At 43.4% G+C, this 19,130-nt stretch overlaps 1 protein-coding gene across 4 annotated transcripts in view; it reads left to right on the top strand.

Moving 5' to 3' along the window:
- The first annotated feature begins 279 nt into the window (after positions 1-279).
- Positions 280-19,130, top strand: part of NPAS3 (neuronal PAS domain protein 3) — a 634,738-nt gene continuing 615,887 nt past the window's right edge. For 3 of the 4 annotated variants that reach the window (XM_068253453.1, XM_068253454.1, XM_068253451.1), the window contains exon 1: positions 460-687. In XM_068253453.1, coding sequence (XP_068109554.1) covers positions 638-687 — 50 coding nt within the window. In that variant the 5' untranslated portion in view covers positions 460-637. Of the gene's footprint in view, positions 293-459; positions 688-19,130 lie in introns of those variants that run through there. The other variant, XM_068253452.1, reaches the window with a different exon arrangement.

The raw sequence follows: 19,130 nt of genomic DNA, 5'->3' as shown, positions 1-19,130 counted from the left end.
CACTATTTCCGTTTATAAACTTCCAATATCAATCGAAAGTTGATAAATTTAGCATATTGGGGGAAAAAAAGTGAATTTGCTGCTTCCTTGAGAATATTAGTATCATTTGACTAGTGATAAAGAGGCACTTTTTTTTCCATTTCTATCTCATAATTTCCTGCTGTTGATTTTTGTCACTGACCATGGAAGAACCTCAGTGACAATGATTGGCTGTTAGAAAAACATGTAACACACTTGGAAAGTAGGTCGTTTTCACCACTCTTGTGAAGGCTCCCATATATCTGCAGGAAATGTCAGTGTATGAAAAGAAGTGTTTGCTGGGAATGACTTGTTGCCATGTTTGCTTGCACAGAAATGTATTTGGTATAAAAGTGAACAGCGGCAGCTTCATAGGCAGCAGCAGTAGCAGGGCAGAGATAGGCAGCAGCAGTAGCAGGGCAGAGAGCTGGAGAAAGGTAACCAGGAGAAAGGGAAGGAGGAGAGAGGAGGAGGGGGAGGGCGGTGAGATGATGGAGGGATGCAGCGCTAGATAGAGCCGCTGTCACCCCTCGGGCACACGGCCGCCTTGTGTGACAGAAGAATGCCGGCTCCCCCCGCACTGTGCACGGAATGCCATCGGCTCTGAGGGGCTCGGACCATGGCGCCCACCAAGCCCGCCTTCCAGCAGGACCCTTCCCGCAGAGAACGGTAAGAGAGGCCGGGGACGGGAGGCCCCATGGATGGAGAGCACAGCTGTGTACAGGGAGAAGAGCCGTGGCGTGTCTTGACACATGACGTGACTGTGTGTATACACTGACTACATCCTATGCATGGCAGAGTACTGGCTGCACATCAGACACAGACTGGCCAGGAGGGAAGGGGGGAGATTTCCCCCCAGGCCGCCTCTCATTTAATGATTTAGGGCCAGTGGGGTGGTGCAGTGCCTGGTGCATTCAGGCTGGCTGAGGGGAATTAAAGTGCAATTAGAGGGGGGCAAGCTGTAAATGTACACAGCATGAGGTAGAGCAGAGGCTTGACTCCTGCAGGGTCTGTAGAAAAAAACTTTGCTCTCTCTCACCATTGTAAAGACTGCATGTGGGCAGCCAGAAAAGCTATTACACAGGTTGAAAAGTTTTCGACAGTCCCTAGACTCCAGGAGGGCTGCTTGCTGACTTGTGTGAGAGACTAGAAGGGACATTACTGGCAAGTAGCCTCTGGGATGTGGGACTGCAATACAGATAACCTCCCTGCTCCATCTCAGGCTATTCTCAGTCTCTCCCTGCGCCTCCTCTCTCCCTCATTCACCTTTGTCCCCCCCTTTCCCCAGTGCTTGGTGTCTGTGTCTTCTGTCATGCAGCAGAGTAACCGAGCACACAACCACTAGGAAAGTATAGGGGACTAAAAGAGACCAAAAAAACCTCCTACTTTAGATTTCCTGTCATACAGGAAATCTAAATAAAAGTGCAATCCTGGTGAGGCAAATATCTTCTTACCTCTCTTTCAGCTTGTCTCCTCTCTCTGAATAGTGCACTGGTTAAAGACCAAGGTGATAAAAAAAAGGACATCTACTTACCCGGGGCTTCCCCCAGCTCCTGGCAGCCGATCTGTCTCTCGCCACAGCTCCGTTGTCCTGGGATCCCCTCTGTTGGAAATGCTGATCACCATGTGACTATACTGCCTGCTGTACATGCCAGTGTTTGTACACCTACTCTATTCTATGCTTGGCAGGGTATTAACTGCACATGTACTGCCTCCTGAACATGGCAGTGTGTGCACATATACTCTGTTCCATGCATGGCAGAGTGCTAAATGCACATGTGACATCTCCTGTATTGCCTTCTGTACATGGCAGTTTGTGTACATCTTCTCTATTCTACACATGGCAGGGTATTAACTGCACATGTGCTGCCTCATACACGGCAGTGTGTGTACACCTACTCTTTTCTGTGCATGCCAGAGTACTAACTGCACATGCGCTGCCTCCAACACATGACAGTCTGTGTACACCTCTGTTTAGTGCATGGCAGAGTACCCACTGCACATGTGGTGCCTCCTGTACATGGCAGTGTGTGTACACCTATTCTTTTTTATGCATGGCAGAGTACCCACTGCGCATTCGCTACCTCCTATATATAGCAATCTGTGTACACCTACTTTATTCTATGCATAGCAAAATACCAACTGTACATGTTATGTTTTATATACATAGCATGTATACACCAACTGCATGGAAAAGTACTGGCTGCACATATGTAGAGATGGCCCGAACGGTTCGCCGGTGAACGGTTCCAGGCGAACTTTTGGTGGTTCGCGTTCGCCAGCGAAGGCGAACTTTTGTGGAAGTTCTGTTCGCCCCCATAGTGCGCCATTAGGGTCAACTTTGACCCTCTACATCACAGTCAGCAGGCACATTGTAGCCAATTAGGCTACACTCTCCTGGAGCCACTCCCCCCCCCCCCTTATAAAAGGCAGTCAGCGCTGGCTTTTACACTCACTCGTGTACCTGCAGTAATTAGTGAAGGGACAGCTGCTGGCAGACTCTCATAGGGAAAGATTAGTTAGGCTCTTGTAGACTTGTTAGCTTGCTCCTGGCTGATTGTTATTGCTAAAATAGCACGCCTCAACAGCTCTTTTGAGAGCTAATGTTCTCCTGATGTGTTTTTTTTGTGTTGCCCACTGACACTGCATTATACAGCCCTATCTGTTGCAGCTGGACCTTGGTAATTGCTATTACTGTGCCAGCCAGACCCTGCCTAACTATCTATACTGGGGCACCTACCTATGCCTACCTAACTACTGGGGCACCTACTTACCTATACGGGGACACCTACCTACCTACCTACCTATACTAAGGCACCTACCTATGCCTACCTACCTATACTGGGGCTCCTACCTTTTCCTAGCTAACTACTGGGGCACCTACCTATGCCTATCTATCTATACTGGGACACCTACCTATGCCTACCTACCTATACTGGGACACCTGCCTATGCCTTTCTACCTATAGTGGGACACCTACCTATGCCTACCTACCTATACTGGGGCACCTACCTACGCGTACCTACATACAAGAAGATAATAAGGTCGTTGCTTCATTGTGGACAGACCAAATTTGATCAGCTGGACAGTCACTGTTGTTCTATCATTGAGCTACCACAGCCCGGCGACGATATGGGCTTGAACACCACCACGGCCTGCACTCTCGCCATGGTGCGCACCAGTCCAGCACGGCCGTCACTACGCAAACAGCTGTTTGTGGTGCGTTACACAGTGAGTTTGGTGTGTCAGTGTGAAGCAGTACTCTACTTACACTCCTTGATTGATGTATACACATGCAAGATGTTTGAAAGCACTTTATTCCTGCAATTTAGCATTCAATGTGATTTCTGCCCTTAAAACGCTGCTTTGCGTCAAATCCAGATTTTTCCCCGGGACTTTTGGCGTCTATCCCACTCATCCATGCCCCCCTCCAGGTCCCTTGAAACATCTTTTCCATCACTTTTGTGGCCAGCATAAATGTTTCTAGTTTTCAAAGTTCACCTCCCCATTGAAGTCTATTGCGGTTCGCGAAAGTTCGCGCGAACCGAACCTTTTAAATTGGAGGTTCGAGCCATCTCTAAACATGTTGTATTCTGTACATAGCAGGACAGTGTGTACACCACCTATATCTATCACATAGCAAAGTGCGCCTGGGCTGCATCTTATACATGACAAAATGTGTACACTAATGGCATCCTGTATGGCAGAGTTTGTACAAAGTATTCTATACATGGCAAACTACAGCACATGGCGTAGTGACTAACATGCTCTCCTTGCAGTGCTAGATTGCTAAGTTTGAGTCTTGGCTAGGAAGCTATTTGCACAAAGTTTGTATGATCCCCACCTGTGTGGGGGTTTCCTCCCGATCCCAAAAACATACTGATATGTTAATTGTTTACCTCCAAAAATCTTTTTTTTTATCACGTTAGGCACCTTAGACTATGATTGTGTATAAGAACATCTAAGGAACAGTGGGTGACATGACTATGGACTGTGGAAACTGCTGTGGAAAATGCAAGTGCTTTATAAATGTAACATACTGTATGTAATAAACAGGATGACTCTGAAGAAATTATGACCATGTACTGAAAGCTTTCTCTTTGAATATTTTAAAGTTAACCAATAATGGTATCAAAAGTTTCTGAATTACCGATGGCTAACAAAAAAACAGTTACCCTACTGCTAATAATACATACAAGAAGTTTTGAATCAGGATGATACCATTTATTGGCTAACTTAGAGATGGATAAACAGTGAGCTTTCGACTTATAAAAAGCCTTCGTCGGACTGGTTCCTAATAATACATGACTGAGCACTAAAGGCACATGTACTGCATGGTAGAGTGTTGTCACTTACTATTACGTACCTTATATACTTGCATATAAGCCTAATTTTTCAGCACAAAAACGTACAGAAAAGTTACCACCTTGGCTTATAGGCGAGTGAGTGGAACAGAACGGATGGCGGATCAGTTTTTGTTACTGACAGAGGAGTGTAAGGATCTTGTACTAGTGATCCTGCACATGCCAGCTTTCTTCCTGCTGTGTCCGTGCCCCCATTCCCTGCAACATGGTGTGCAGAGTGTGCTGCTCAAGACTACCTGTGTCCTCTAGCTTGTGGATCGGAGCGTGCAAGCAACGTGTTAGGGGGGCGCTTCCTGTTTGGCAATCGCTGTGTCTCATATCTATGATGCCATCTAATGGCATTTTGAGACACATCTGTATCATCCATGGGGCATATCTGGCTATGGGTAGGGGGGCTGACTTGTACTGGGGGCACATCTGGCTACTGTGGAGGGGGCTATATTGGGGAGGTGGCTATTACACAACTCAATCACTTTTTCCTGGTTTCTGAGGGAAAACTGGGTACTTCTGCTTATACGCGGGTCGGCTTATATGCGAGTATATATGAGGTTGTGTAGTTTGAAGAAAGAAAGAAGAATGTCCAGTAGGTTCAACCTTTTGAGCTTCCGTGCACTGTAATCCAGAGGAAGAAAAATGCGCAAGGGTAAAAAGTACCCCCCTGACTGGATCAAGATATTACCATCTTCTGCCTGGTAATTATAGATGCTCTTCTAAGCAAGAAAAGCATTCAAGCCTTTCTTAAATACAAATATAGAAGTTGCCATAACAACTTTCTGTGTTAAGATACTCCACATCCTAAACACAATACGATTTCTGATTCCGATTAAAAAAACATAGCAGCATGCAGTACTTTTTTTTTTATTCGGAATCGAAAATCAGATCGTAAAAAAAAAAAAATTGAAATTGCATGCAGTATGCAAGAGACCTCATATGCAGCAAACATCCTATTTTTTTTTTCATCCTATTTTTTTGTCAGAAGCTCACTGGTTGACTAGTTGCTAGAGGCTGGTCACAGCAACTAGTTGGTAAGATTAGCAAGGAGTTGCTATTCTCTTAGTCAGCACAGCCTTATCTGGAATTACTTTCTAAGCAAGGGGTACATTTTCCTTTCCTCCATACACAATGCATGCCCCTTTATACAGATATATGGATAACAAAATCATAATTTTCCAAGCTTTAGTAATTGCCTCATATGTATTTATATATCTTAATAAGGTCATCTTTTAGTCATCTCTTCTCCATCTAAATAAACGCAGTTTGTACTACCTTTCTTGGTAAGTGATACCTTCCCTTGATTAATTTAGTTGTCCATTTTTGTACTGTTCTAGCCTCTTAGTTCCAGATGTCTCTAGGCACATACCTCCTGTGCCTACTGGCCATGTTTCTTCTTTGAACTTTACTCCCAGATATGCGCTTTAAGAGGCTTTGGGCCAGATTAAATTCACTTTTTCTCCTAAGTTTTCTCTTAGGACTTAATTTTCTCTCGTACCAAAAAGTAGGTGAAAAAGTACTGCCAAAATCATTCTGAATATTATCTTGCTGGCTGGTGGCTTAGAAGGCATTTTATTTATGATGTGAAAATATCATCTAGGAGAAAACTTTGAGAAAAAGTAATATTGGATTGGGCCCATAACTGTAGGAGGTACTGAGGTGGATTTGGAAGTCTTGTGTAGAGGCATTGCAGTAGTCCAGCCATGCTGCAGTGAAAGTGTGAACAAAGGTTAGTAGATCTTCTAGGGAATGAGGTTTACTTTTTGCAGTGTTCTTTAAGTGAAAGTAGGAAACTGGCGATACAGCAAAGTTTTAAATCCTTAAGATAATTCCCTGTCAGTTATACACCCACACTGCACAAATGATCAGAGCTATGAAGAACTCTAAGCCTTCTACCCTCATTAATTTTATTTTGAAGTGGAGCTGTTTTCTTGTGAAGTGCTGACCACCAAAGTCTTACGTTTTTTCAGAATTTAGTTTTAGCCAGTTGTCATTCATCCACTCTGGTATTTTAGCCAAGCAAGTGTTTATGGTTCTTGTTGGGTGGTCACATCAAGATTAAAGGATACATATAGCTGAGTGTCATCAGCATAACTGTGGAACATCCGGTCATGTTTTTGGACAGGCTTGCCAGTTGCCAAGTGGCAGTATATATTGAGATAGCAGAGTGACAGAATTGAGCCCTAGGGTAGACCATAATTTAGTGTTACAGGCTGAGACAAGACATATTGTAAGGATATTCTTTGTATTTAGCCAGCTGAGAAGGAACGGAACCCTTCTGGAGGGCCAAGTCTTCAATACCAAAGTACTCTTGTAGCCGGCTGAGTAAGGTTCCATGGTCATATTTAACAAAATGCTTCTGAATAATATAACAGGATCGGGGTGCAGCTTTTGCCTGCATCTCTTCTCATGAAAAAATGATTATAGATCTAGATGAGAACTATTTTGCTGCTGTGATGTTTCTTGGGTCCAAATTGCAAAGGATCAAAGATGTTTTTTGAGAGCCTACCTTCAAGCTGCACTAGGAAGTGACAGGTCTGTTGCTGTTCATGGCATCTGAGTCCTGAGAGAGCTTTTTAAGCAACAGGCTCATGATTGCTTCCTTCAGAGAGTTAGGAAGCATCACTGATCAAAAGCAACAGTTAAACTCTTTAGGGAAATGCCAGTATAAAGGGGTCAGAGTATTTCACCTTGAACTGCACTGTGCCATTGGTAATCTGGAGGAGACTAGAGGATGTCTGAGATATCTTTGTCACCAATTTCCTTGAAACAGACCCTAGTTTCTAAGTTTTTCTTGTTCCCATTATTTAGCCCTGCACTAGGATCAGATGCTATGGAATGAATGGTAGGCCACATAGAGGAGACTTTTGGTCATGTTCACTTGTAAAGTGGTACAGAGCAGTGGCCACCACTTTGTTACTGCTGCTGCTGGGATCTACATTCCTACACATGCTCTCCATCCCACTAAAAGCAGTGCTGCTAGGAGTAGGGGGAAAAAAATTACTGCCAGGAGCATTTTCAAGCAGAGGGGTCAGACGGCCCCTTTACTTGTGTTAAATTAATTTTCGTTTTCCATTAACACGTAGGGATAGCATTGCTGAAACCTGAGCTGCATAAATGTTAGACTACCTGCAGAACTTGCACTGTTCATAGACAAGTATTGGAAGCAGGCTGCTTTCTCCAGAGTAGCCCTAACCCATGATTGGATTCTGTGGGCCTGATTCACTAAGCGGTGCAAACTGTTTAGCACGGGTGTGCTAAACAGTTAGCACGTGAAGTGCCGTTCGCGGACTTTTGCGCGCGCAAAGTGCCGCGATTCGCGCGATCGAGGCACTTTGCACACGCAAAAGTCCGCGAATGGCACTTCACGTTCTAACTGTTTAGCGCACCCGTGCTAAACAGTTTGCACCGCTTTGTGAATCAAGCCCTGTGTGTGTTCTGACCATTTTCTTGCATGCATTTAGCCCATCCCATGTATATGGCTGTATTGCTTATTTTAATTTGCTGAAATCCTATGAAATATGGTGATGATATTTACAGTTACTTTCTTCTAGTTTTCACTTCTAGACATTCTCCATGCCCCTTTCACAAATAATATAGACGTTTGCTATGTCCTGGTTAGTTTTGGTCCATCAGAAGACTACAAATATGATGATCAAGTGTTTGAGGAGAGTGTCTCTCATGCACAATAAATTGGCTCTAAATAGTCCCAACTCTTTCCCATCTGTGAAAGGTGGGAGGCATGATTGTGCTACTATTGCAGCTTTATCAGTAAGGGTTCAGACTAGGGTTGGCAGAGCTCTCGGATTGGCTTCAGCAGATGAATGCTGGTTCCAGGCTTGCGTTGAGTTTAGAAATCCTCTGGTGCAGTGGGCTTCACAGCATAGACTCAATTTACTAAGGCTCACCAGGGCCAGAGAGGTGGAGAGCTAATGCATAAAACATAGTCCGGAATTCCACTTTTGTTGAAATAAAAAAGCAGTTGCTTCAGTTGAGATCTTTATATTACAAGGAATTTTGCTAATATTTTATCAAGTTTCCTACTATGTATCTGTAGATAGTTTAAAAAATGTTTAAAAAAGAAAAGTGTGTACTGTTTTTTGTACTTATTTACCCAGACATTTTTACAGACAATTGGGCTTGCTGTGTTTTTGTGAGCTTTATGCTTTAGTGCGCGATTGGATGCTTTTTCTCTTTGTAAACAGTTCCTGGACAGTGTATGCTGCGTTTACTTGGACAGCATCAAACGGAAGGCTATGAATGGGGATTTCACAGAGCATTTTAGGGATGTTTAAAAGCAGTATTTAAAGGCTTAATTAACATCCATGTAAACTTGGCCTTGGTAATAGCACAATAGCTATAGCACTGCTCTCCCAAGCCCCCTATTTTTTCCTGCCCACATGGCTGTCACAGGTCTCCAATCCCTCAGCAATCACAGGTGGTCTCAGATGCTGTCTATGGTTATTAAGCACTACTAAGCTCACACAAAGCTGGAGAACGCTTGAAGGATGGGAACTAGAAAGATGGGAGAGATCTGAAGACGCTCTGGAAAGCTGAGAAATATTTATTTTTTGTATTCATAAAGCGCCAACCTCAGTGCTGGACATTAGTTAAGGTTCCAGACAATATTTAGGGGTGACATACAGCAATAAGACAATACAGGAATACATGCAAAACAGATCATGCAGCACAGTATGAGTACAAGGTAATGCTTAGTCAGTCACTGGATGGGAGCGTGGAGATTAGGCAAGTCGGGTTCACTCAAGAGTTCACTCAGATCCATAGGAAGGGTGTACGGTAATGCCATACACCCATTTCAATCTAGATGAAGAGGTAGGGACACGAAATGTAGAGGACCAGAGTTCATCTGTGAGCTTAAAGCACCAGTGAGGGGGGGGGGGGGTAGGCCAGAGTGAAAAGGTGCATTTTGAAGGCCTTCTTGAAGATGTTGAAGGAGGGGGCAACCCTAATGGGGGGAGGTAGGGAGTTCCATAGTGTTGTAGCAGCTCTTGAGAAGTCCTGGAGGAGTGCATGGGTCTGGGTGATGCGAGGGGTGGTCAGGCAAAGTTCATTGGAGGAGCAGAGTGAGCTGCTAGGTGTGTACCTCTGAGTAAGATCAGAATTGTAGGTTGGGCAGGTTTTGTGGACCAATTTGTAGGCCAAACACAATATCCTGAATCTGCAAAATGATGGACTGCAGAGGGGCAATTCGGGTCATAGGGAGACCAGACAGAAGGGCATTGCAGTAGTCAAGGCGGGAAATTATGAGGGCATGGATGAGGAGTTCGGTGGTGGCAGAGGTCAGGAAAGGGCAGATCTTGCAGATATTAGGGAGTTGAAAAATACTTTTAAAAGCTGTAGAACTGTAGGAAGGGGGGGCTGATGGACAATTTTATAAAGACCAAGCGTAGGGTTGCTGAATCACATAGGTTCCTTACTGTTCTCCAACTTTAGTAAATCTAGGCCAGCAACATTACTAGGGTTCTTCAAGGCTGGAGACTACTGGAGAATGTAGATGATCCAGCAAACTTGGCCTAGATAGTTTAATATAAAAAACTTTATCGGTTATATAAATTACAACTTGCACCTGTATCAATGACCATACTGAAAAGTTCAGGGGGCCTCGCAAAGGACTGTCACCAGAGCTCCTGCTAGCTTCATGGTCCTGTAAGTAAAGGAGTGGTAATGTGCGACTGAGATTGCTCATAGTAACCAATCAGATTCACAGTTTATTCAGCAGTTGTTGCATTTCCAGTGCAGACATTTATCCTCATTAGGTGGTACAGTTTTTATGAGATGATAGCATGTCCAGACATTACATGTGGCCTCCTTGCTGTATGTGTTCACATGTAGAATATCCAAACTGTGTTCATAACATACTAATGGAAGAACAATGCTTATATCCAGAGTGATTGAAAAATGTTGCTTCTATTTGCAGGAGTAAATGAATAGCCTGATAAGCCATGTTACCAAAAGACCATGGTAGTTGACTATTCTTCTGTGTCTATAGATATGCTTTTGCATACACAACCAGAGATGAGTTTCAAATCAACCTTTGAATGAAAATGTCTAGGTATTTGATATGCAACCAATCACACACAATAGACCGTGATTCTGATTCTGAATGCTGGCTAAAGGTGGCCATACACCTGATGATCTGCCACCAGGTCGGCCATCAAATAGATCCCTCTCTGATGAAATCTGATCAGAGAGGGATCTATTGCCTGACCACAAACGGCAGACAGATTTCCAATAGACTTCAATATGAAAATCTATTGGAAATTGTCCTAGCACTGCCACTGCGACATATGCTGGTGCTATATGGTAAATGCACTTATGGTAACAATTGAAAAAGACAACGAACACCAGAGGAGGCGTGATTCACACCACTCCTTATGAGCATGGGGGAGAAAACATATACTTGGGGGGAAAACGGCGGGGGATCCGACAGTTGTCAGGAAATGCCATTACTGCCGCGCACCCAACAGAGCACTATAGCCTAATATTGATGCCAAAAATCGAGTAGGGTATGGGCACCCTAATTAACCTGCTGCCCTTTAACAGCAACTGGGTCAGAAGATTAGTTCACTTTCAGTTCCATAGGAATTCCTTGTAAAGGCAAATATGAAGCTGCTCTAGTTGTGTGTGCAAAGGCCATCTACAGACATGGTGCTGTAGACAACTACTAGACCTCCCCGTAATGCAGCGGCCTTTACACTGTTAAGTCTCCTTCACATTATGAAATATAGAGGGCCGTGTTTTCGTACCTCAACGCATGCATCCACATGCCATCTGTGTTGCCGTGTGTTGTGGGGGAGTGCTGCGTTTTGCCAAAAATGCGTGCAGCAGTGCGGTAATGCAACACACTACTAACATCGCAGTCTATACACTGATATTCTTGAGTATCACACACTATACGCGCTGCAGAAATGCGAATGGCAAGGCGTCAAAGTAGCAGATTTTGGCACAGCTCTGCAAAGCTAGCAGGGCCGGATTTACCATAAGGCACTGTAGGCACGTGCCTACAGCCGCCTGATCACGGAAAGGCGGCCCACTCCCCTCCCCAAGTGCCTTTCTCCCTACGCAGAGTCCCGATGAGATATTAAACAGCAAGCTCTTGCTCAACCTGCTCTCGGCATTCGACTGACAAGATCTCCCTTCAGTCAGGGGCACCTTTAGCTACCTGATACTCGGGGACACCTCTAGCTACTTCATATTGAGGTTCCTTTAGCTACTTAATACTTGGTGGCAACTCTAGCTACATAACGTTGAGAGTACGTCTGGCTACCTAAAACCAAAGGGCACCTGTAGCTACCTAGTATGGGCAAGGGAAGTAAGGGGGAAGTGACAGCTGGGACAGCCAGCATGCTTGCAGTTCTGTGGGGGGTTTGTAGATTCCTAGAGGAGCAAAGGCTAAAGTGCCAGGACATCTGTGCCTATAGGCTCCTCTGAGGTAAATCCAGGCCTGATAGCTACTTTGGGTGCCCGGAGCTGGGCGCTGCACAAATTAGATAAAAGAAAAGGTAATTCGGCTGGTGCCCGAATTACTTGTCTCCTCCGTAGTAACTACCATTGGGCAGGAGTTTGTGCTGGCACAGGTTTTGCCGTCTTTCGGCTTCTCCCTGCGTCGACAGTTAAAGTACCACAAGGTATATAGTGTGAACGAGGCCTTAGGCTGTATTGTTTTTCTGAAGACAGCAGTAACATTATTCAAATCATTTCAAATATACACAGCTCCTTTTCTTCTATTAGTTTGCTGTGAATACAGCTATTATGGTTATATCTTAGCTTTTGTGAGGTAATTCCCATTAGATTAAGTTTGATGAGTTACTAGGTCTGTAAGGATTTCGCTATAAACAGCCACACTCCTATATTTGTGGAATTAGAATAGTTTTTATTTGATGTTTGCTTTGATTTAAGTTTACAGCATTCAGTGTTGTGTAGTAGGTGTCTTTAACAACCAATGAAAAGTCTTGTAAAACTAACAACCCGACTAGCAAAAGCAGTTCTGTCATTAGGTTTATATTCTTTGACACCTTGAACTGTTTTGTTCAGTAGCCTCTAAAGTTACAAATTATTATTGGTATCCCTGTGTGGCAAAGAGGTGTTTCACTTAACGGCACCTTCAGGGTCTAAGTGCTCCATTCCCCTTTAGTGCATCACAGCTTGCCCTCACTATGCTTTAGTGTAGGTTGTGTAGTGTGAAGCCTTGTAAATCTGTTTACAAGCACAAGGTTAGTAAAGCCAGTCTAAAGCTCTGTACATTTCAATCTTTTGTCACTCACATCCTTTTTTAGTGGTCATTTCAGGCACTGTTTGAGCGATGACTTCTGTACAGACATGCTGCTGGGTCATTAGAGAAAAGGCATGCCACTTTCTATGCACGTTAGACTTATGGCCAAGGTGGTGGGGTAAATTTGAAGTGTGTACCTAGCTTAAAGCAAACCTGTAGTTAAAAAAAAAATAAAGTTTGATACTTGCGTTGTTAGAGAGAAGCCTCTGAATCCTCCAAAGTTTTTTCCAATTCTTGAGCTCATCACTGGTTGCTGGGACCTTCTTTATGGTGTCCATGCTTCCATCCATGAATGACCGCAGCCCAGGTGCACTGACTGCCTGCGCCTGCACAGTAGCATGGAGCTACTCGTGTATGGAGTAAAAAGCCATGCATGAGTGGTTCCATGCTACTGCACAGGTTCGGTTTCGCACCTACACAGTGTGGCCACACTCATTCACGGACATTCGTGGGAACCTGTTTGATAAGCCCTGGGAGCCTGAGGGGGTGGTAGAAGCCTCTACATTATCCAAAGGCTTCCCTCTATAAAGGTAAGTATTTAATTTTTTTTTATTTGACTTCAAGTACACTTTAAATGAAATAAGGTAAAATTCCTCTTCAATAGGGGGCAGATGGGACACAGAGGCATTTTCCCTGCTCTATGCCATGCCTCGGTGCCCCTCTGCGCTGCTCTTAGGCCCCTCCCCCATTGCGCCACGCTTTCGCCCCCCGAAATTAGGAACAAGCAGCTTGTCGGCAGCTAGCAGAGGGAAGGAGCATCCCTTGCAGGAGAGGTAAAATGCCTACTCTGGCTTTCGGAACACCCCTCCCCAGCTCTAGTTGGGCAGCTCTGCCTCTCCTATGCTGCTCCCTCTCTTCCCTGCTCTGTGCTCTGCGAGGCTCACAGAACCAGAGCTCCAGCGTTGTGACCCCAGGGGTCGCAGCCATGGTTTGTTTTACTGGAAAATCGGTGATTGCTGGACATAGGAGCCACAGGGAGTGGTGGTAATTGACGCTACCTGATCTGGCTAGCCTCCCGGATCAGGTAGCATTAAAGAAAAAAAAAAAAAAAAGATCCACCTGGGGGTTGCTTTAAGCTGTTCTGCAGAAATCGGAGCAGCTCCTCTGGAGGTGATCATGTCTGATCTGGTCAGTGGCTCTTCAAATCTGTGATCGGGGAAGTTTGAGCAGGGAGGTCTTTAGCAATCACTAAGGCTCAACACACACCATACAATCTTGGTTGTTCAATCTTACCACTTTCAAGTAGTATAAGAGCTTATCCAATCAATCATTTAAGGTATTTTCAATCTGTTGGCCCTTATACTACATATATTTGGTAAATCTGTACAACCAAGATTGTATGGTGTGTGTTGAGCTTAAGGCTCAACACACACAATACAATCTTGGTTGTTCAATCTTACCACTTTCATGTAGTATTTGCTTTCCGATCGATTTCCGTGCACTTTAATAGGAAATTGATCAGAGAATGCTCAGAAATCGATTGGAAAGCAAATCAGACATGTTGGAAATAATCGATCTGACAGTAAATTGGCCAGAAAATCTCAGTGTTTACCCAGAATTAGAGCTCATCCAATCAATCATTCAAGGTATTTTCAATCTGTTGGCTCTTATACTACATAGATTTGGTAAATCTGTACAACTAAGATTGTATGGTGTGTGTTGAGTTTAACAGAGAAGTGTGCTCGCAGAGTTTCCACTTACAAGGTGAAAGCAGACGTTTGTTTACTTGGGAAATTACAAAAGACAGCAAAATGACTATATGTCCGCCAGTTTTATCTCAAGGGAGAAGTTCATTTTCCAATACAAAAGTAAGGAAATGTCCTTTCTCTTTATCAAATTGCCAGAAACATAGATTGGTGCTGCACAAGACTTTTTTGTAATTTAATGGTATTAAAAATGAGCTTTTTGCAATTTGCAGTCAGCTAAGAATTTGGAAGTGGCAGTAAGCTCAAATTGTACTTCATACCCATGGCAGCAGATTGTTTGTAATCTCTCACTTTGCTGTGTGAATAATTCATTCCACAGAATATGCGCTATAGATTGTCATTTTTTAACAATTTCAATGAATCCACTGACTGGCAGCAAACTCTGACACTCAAATCAACCACTTTCAACTAGAAACAGTATAGAATGGGGGTTTTATATGCACATAAAAACAAAGTAAGCAAGCTGAAACAATGGTTGACTTTAATCCTCATAATACATTAAGCTAAACAGAATGGGTTTTTTTTTCTCAACAAAAGTGAAATTTCAATTTCAAAGGTGAACCCCAGACAGACAGCTGAGTGTGCAGATAAAATATGGAAATATGGAAAAAATTGGTATTACACATTAGGCCATTGACCAAGTGGCCACTGTGATATTCTCAGCAGAAAACGCTACTATCAGATCGAATATCTGCTCATTTGTTACGCACTCGGGAGCTGGTGACTGCAGCCGCCTCTTCAATCTGACTTCACTGAGCCGGAAGCAGAAGGTTATCTGTACCTCAGCTGGAGCCCGGGTCTAGCGGGTGGCAGCTTTAACGGCATAGAGGGGCTGCGCTGTGGGCATGGGGTAAAGAGTGACCGGGCAGCTTGTGAAGGAGGCCATTTTGTGGGGCACCCTATTTCTGCTGCCCAGTGAATATCTGCTGCCTCAGAGGGTGCTCATAATGGCGGTCCTTATATAATGAATCAACGCCCTCCCCTCTCTCTGACTCTAAGCCGGAAAAGCTGACGCCCTCCAGTGTTGGGCTTAGGCTGCTCCTCACTCAGTGACGTCAGATTGAAGAAGCAACTGCAGTCAGATCAGCTGTTTCTAGCGTAACAAACTAGCTGATGCACAATCTGACAGTAGACTTTTCTGCCAGGAATTTCAGAGTGGCCGCTTAGTCAATGGCCTAGTACATACGTACCAAAAATTATGATAATAAGAGAGAGCAGGTCAAGTCAGCAACAAAAGAGTACCCACCCTCTTCTCCCCTCCTGTAACAAGCCAGCCTGTCAGCAGTATTCCCAGCTGTACCTCTTCATTGGCTTATAGTACTCTCCCCACCCTCACAGACTTGGATAGCAAGTTGTACATGCATTTTGTGATCTAATACTACTATACATCAGATTATTGTACTGCTGTTATATCTATGTGTATGTTATTATTGTTTTCTAAGCACATGCTTTGATTCAGTGTTTAATATTTTTTACATTGAATATAAGGATCTATAAGGAACTATACAATTGAACTCTATGCATTTTTCCATATATTTACTTGACTTGTGCTTGTTTGTGTACATGCAATGTTTTCTACATTCTGTAAGAAGCTGGATGTATACTGTGAATGTGGACAAGCAGGCCTTGTGGAGTGCACAGTGAGGAATCTTACTGCCAAGTATGACTCTGTGTGTATCATAGTGCTTAGCTATATAGACACAGGAAATGAATTTTAAAAACAATAATAGTGGGCAAAAAATGCAGCATGACCAAAAACACATGCTTCTCCGTCCCCACGGGTATATTTCCGTTTTCATATATAATATTCGTTTTACAGCTACGACTACTGAAGTGGACTTGATTGGGCACAAAGTTTGAACATTCTGCTCATTTCAAACATCTCAGAGTGTGTGTGTGGGTGTGTGCGTGCGTGTAAATGAAGCATAACGAGTATGTTACAGTGGCCAGAATTCTGGGGAGCCCTATCTGCTCTGTACTAGTGACATGGTTACCAGGTTTTATAATAAAACTGTACTACAGAAAGGCATCTGTAGCAATTGTTTATTTCACATTTGTTCTATAAAAGTTTTCTTTTAAAAACATTACTAATGATCAAATTTTACCAAATAATCGATCTTCGTCACTGATAATTGCAATTGGAAAGCATCGATTGGGGCATAAATGGAATAAAAATTATAGACAATCTAACGATTTCAGGTAGATTCTAGAATTGATTTGAAAAGAAACGATAATCTGATCATTTGCTGTCCATTGGCACCATCAACAGTTCCCAATCTAATCCAATCTGATCAATTGGATGACTTCTTCACTTTGCTCCCCCTCCTCTCCCCTGCTGAGTAGACACATTGCCCTGGCACTTCAGCAGAGGAGGGAGGGGGAGCAGAGTAAAGACACCATGCAGAGAACTTCTAGCCAGCAATGATTACATTTGCCGATTAGCAGAGCAATACAAACCTTCTCTGCTCTCTGCATTGAAAGTAAATGTTACTATAAACAGGAATGCTGTCAAATGTTTTTTTTTACGTATAAATGTAGCTGCTTACATTTTTGTTTGGGGAATTGAATCCCACTTCAAGTGCTTTTCACACACTGCACCTGCACACATGCATTGGGTTTTGAGAAAAACTGATCGATTGACATTGTACAACAGGACCGCAGCAATTTATTTGAGAACTGTAGAAAGTGGCTTGCACACCAAGCAACTTGATTACCAGTGATGAACAGGGAAATGTGCACACATTTATTTCAGTGGAACTGGCTGTGGCTCCTGCTGTTGTCTGCAGTATCTACAGATTGTAGCCCTTCTCCGGTGGGCGGTATGTAGTTGCATTCAGCCTGACATTTATGGGTGCAACAAGCCGATTGCTGACAGATTTCTATCTCTTGGCTTAGTAATTCAGTCCTTCATCCTGCTGATAAAATTCCTCTGTTTGCACAACAATCAGATATAATAATCTGAACATTTGTATAGCGCCACCCTGCAGTGTTAGGGAGCCTTGCCTTAAACTCCTTACTGAATAGGTACTGACTGTAGCCAGGATTCCAGCCCTGGTCTCCCATATCAAAGGCAGAGCCCTTAAAGTAAATGGGAGCAGCATTTTAAAAAAAATGAAGCAAATACTTACCTAAGGAGAGGGAAGGCTCTGGGTCATATAGAGCCTTCTGTCTCCTCTCTCGGTGCTCTCTATCCTGTGCTGGCTCCCCCCCCCCCATTTCAATCCCCCGCTGAAAGGGTATTTGGAAGTCTTCGGGAGCCGTGTCCTCCCGAAGACGTGCGGCTCCATACTGCACACACGTGAGCGTGCAAGAGAGCGTGCTTGCGCAGGTGCAGTACAGGGCCGCCGTTCTTCAGGAGCACTCGGGCTCCCTGAAGACTTCTGAAGCCTCCTCCGGCCGGAAAAGCAGTATTTGACGCTACCGGGCGAGTCAGCACTGGAACGAGGGGACCAGGAGAGGTGCCTGAAGGCTCTATAGAACCCAGAGCCTTCCCTCTCCTTGGGTAAGTATCTATCTCATTTTTTTAAATGCGGTTCCCATTCACTTTAACCAGATGCATCTCTCAAGTGGGGAGTTGCGGACACACTTCCTCTTTAGGTAATCACATAGTAAGGCTCCAGGGAAAATGAAAATAGATATTTTAATGATTTTGGATTGGTTCTGTTCTTAGAATTATGGAAAAACTATTGGAGCAAAGGGGACACTGGTATTGTAATTCTGCTTGAAGTACAGACATCATTCAGCATGGCAGAGTGAGTGGGTTATAAATCCTGTTTCTTCAGTGAGGAAAAGGGTACAACTACCACTTCATTATATGCCATGTTTTATGATTGTTTTCTCAAGCTTGGAACATTTTTCCTTATTGAATGTACAGCACCCTATTATTCTTTATTAAAACAAGGTTAATAATAATGAGAAAATAGTAATATTAAATCAGTGCACAGACATACAAGAGGCAGACAAAGTGACACCACTTCTATAAAAAGTATAGTGGTGTCACCAGTCACTGCACCCTCCCTTCAAAAAGGGTTAGGCATTCAGCAATCAAAGTGAGGCCAGGGTCAGCTGGCCCATGCCGTCTCCTCTACTAATGAGAAGTTTCAATTTGACTGGTCAGAGTGGTCTGCATATAGGGCCTTAAATCCATCTATCTCTTAAATAGTTTCTCCTGCTAATGAATGTTTTTTTTTACCATGAAGTTAAGTTTCCTAGATTTGCTTGTTCTATTTCTGTATTTTATGGCTTATTTAGTGGTGTTACTTTTTTTCCCTCCAATTTGCCACTAGTCAAGTTTTGTTGGATATCCAACAATATCTTTTCTTGATCTGTAATTTGTAGATTTTCCTCCAGCTTCATGAGAACATATTTTGAATGTATCTTGACTATGTTAATTGTTATTCAGTAAACTCTTCTGTAAACCAAAAAGGAAGGAAGTAGGAAGCATCCTTGAAGTACTCAGCCAATAGATTGTGTTCCCACAAAGTATAAAATAACAAATGCTCTTTATATCCTTAATAATAAAAATTAAAATCTAAGATAATGGTGCTACCTTAAACAGTAGTCCCTCAATTTTGCGTAAAAAAGAAACTTTTATTGGGCACTTTAAAATGACAACACGTTTCGCTGTGTGAACCGCTTCATCAGGTCGAGTACTGTGCCTTTCAAAAACAAATGTTTTTAGAGCCTTTTTAAAACCTTGGTAAAGTTTCTGCTTGAAGTTCAGCTTTAATAACATAAATGTAGAATGCGGCATGCATT

This window comes from Hyperolius riggenbachi, chromosome 9, assembly GCF_040937935.1.
Source record: "Hyperolius riggenbachi isolate aHypRig1 chromosome 9, aHypRig1.pri, whole genome shotgun sequence".
NCBI lineage: Eukaryota > Metazoa > Chordata > Amphibia > Anura > Hyperoliidae > Hyperolius > Hyperolius riggenbachi.
This window is presented reverse-complemented; position numbering and strand designations above follow the sequence as displayed.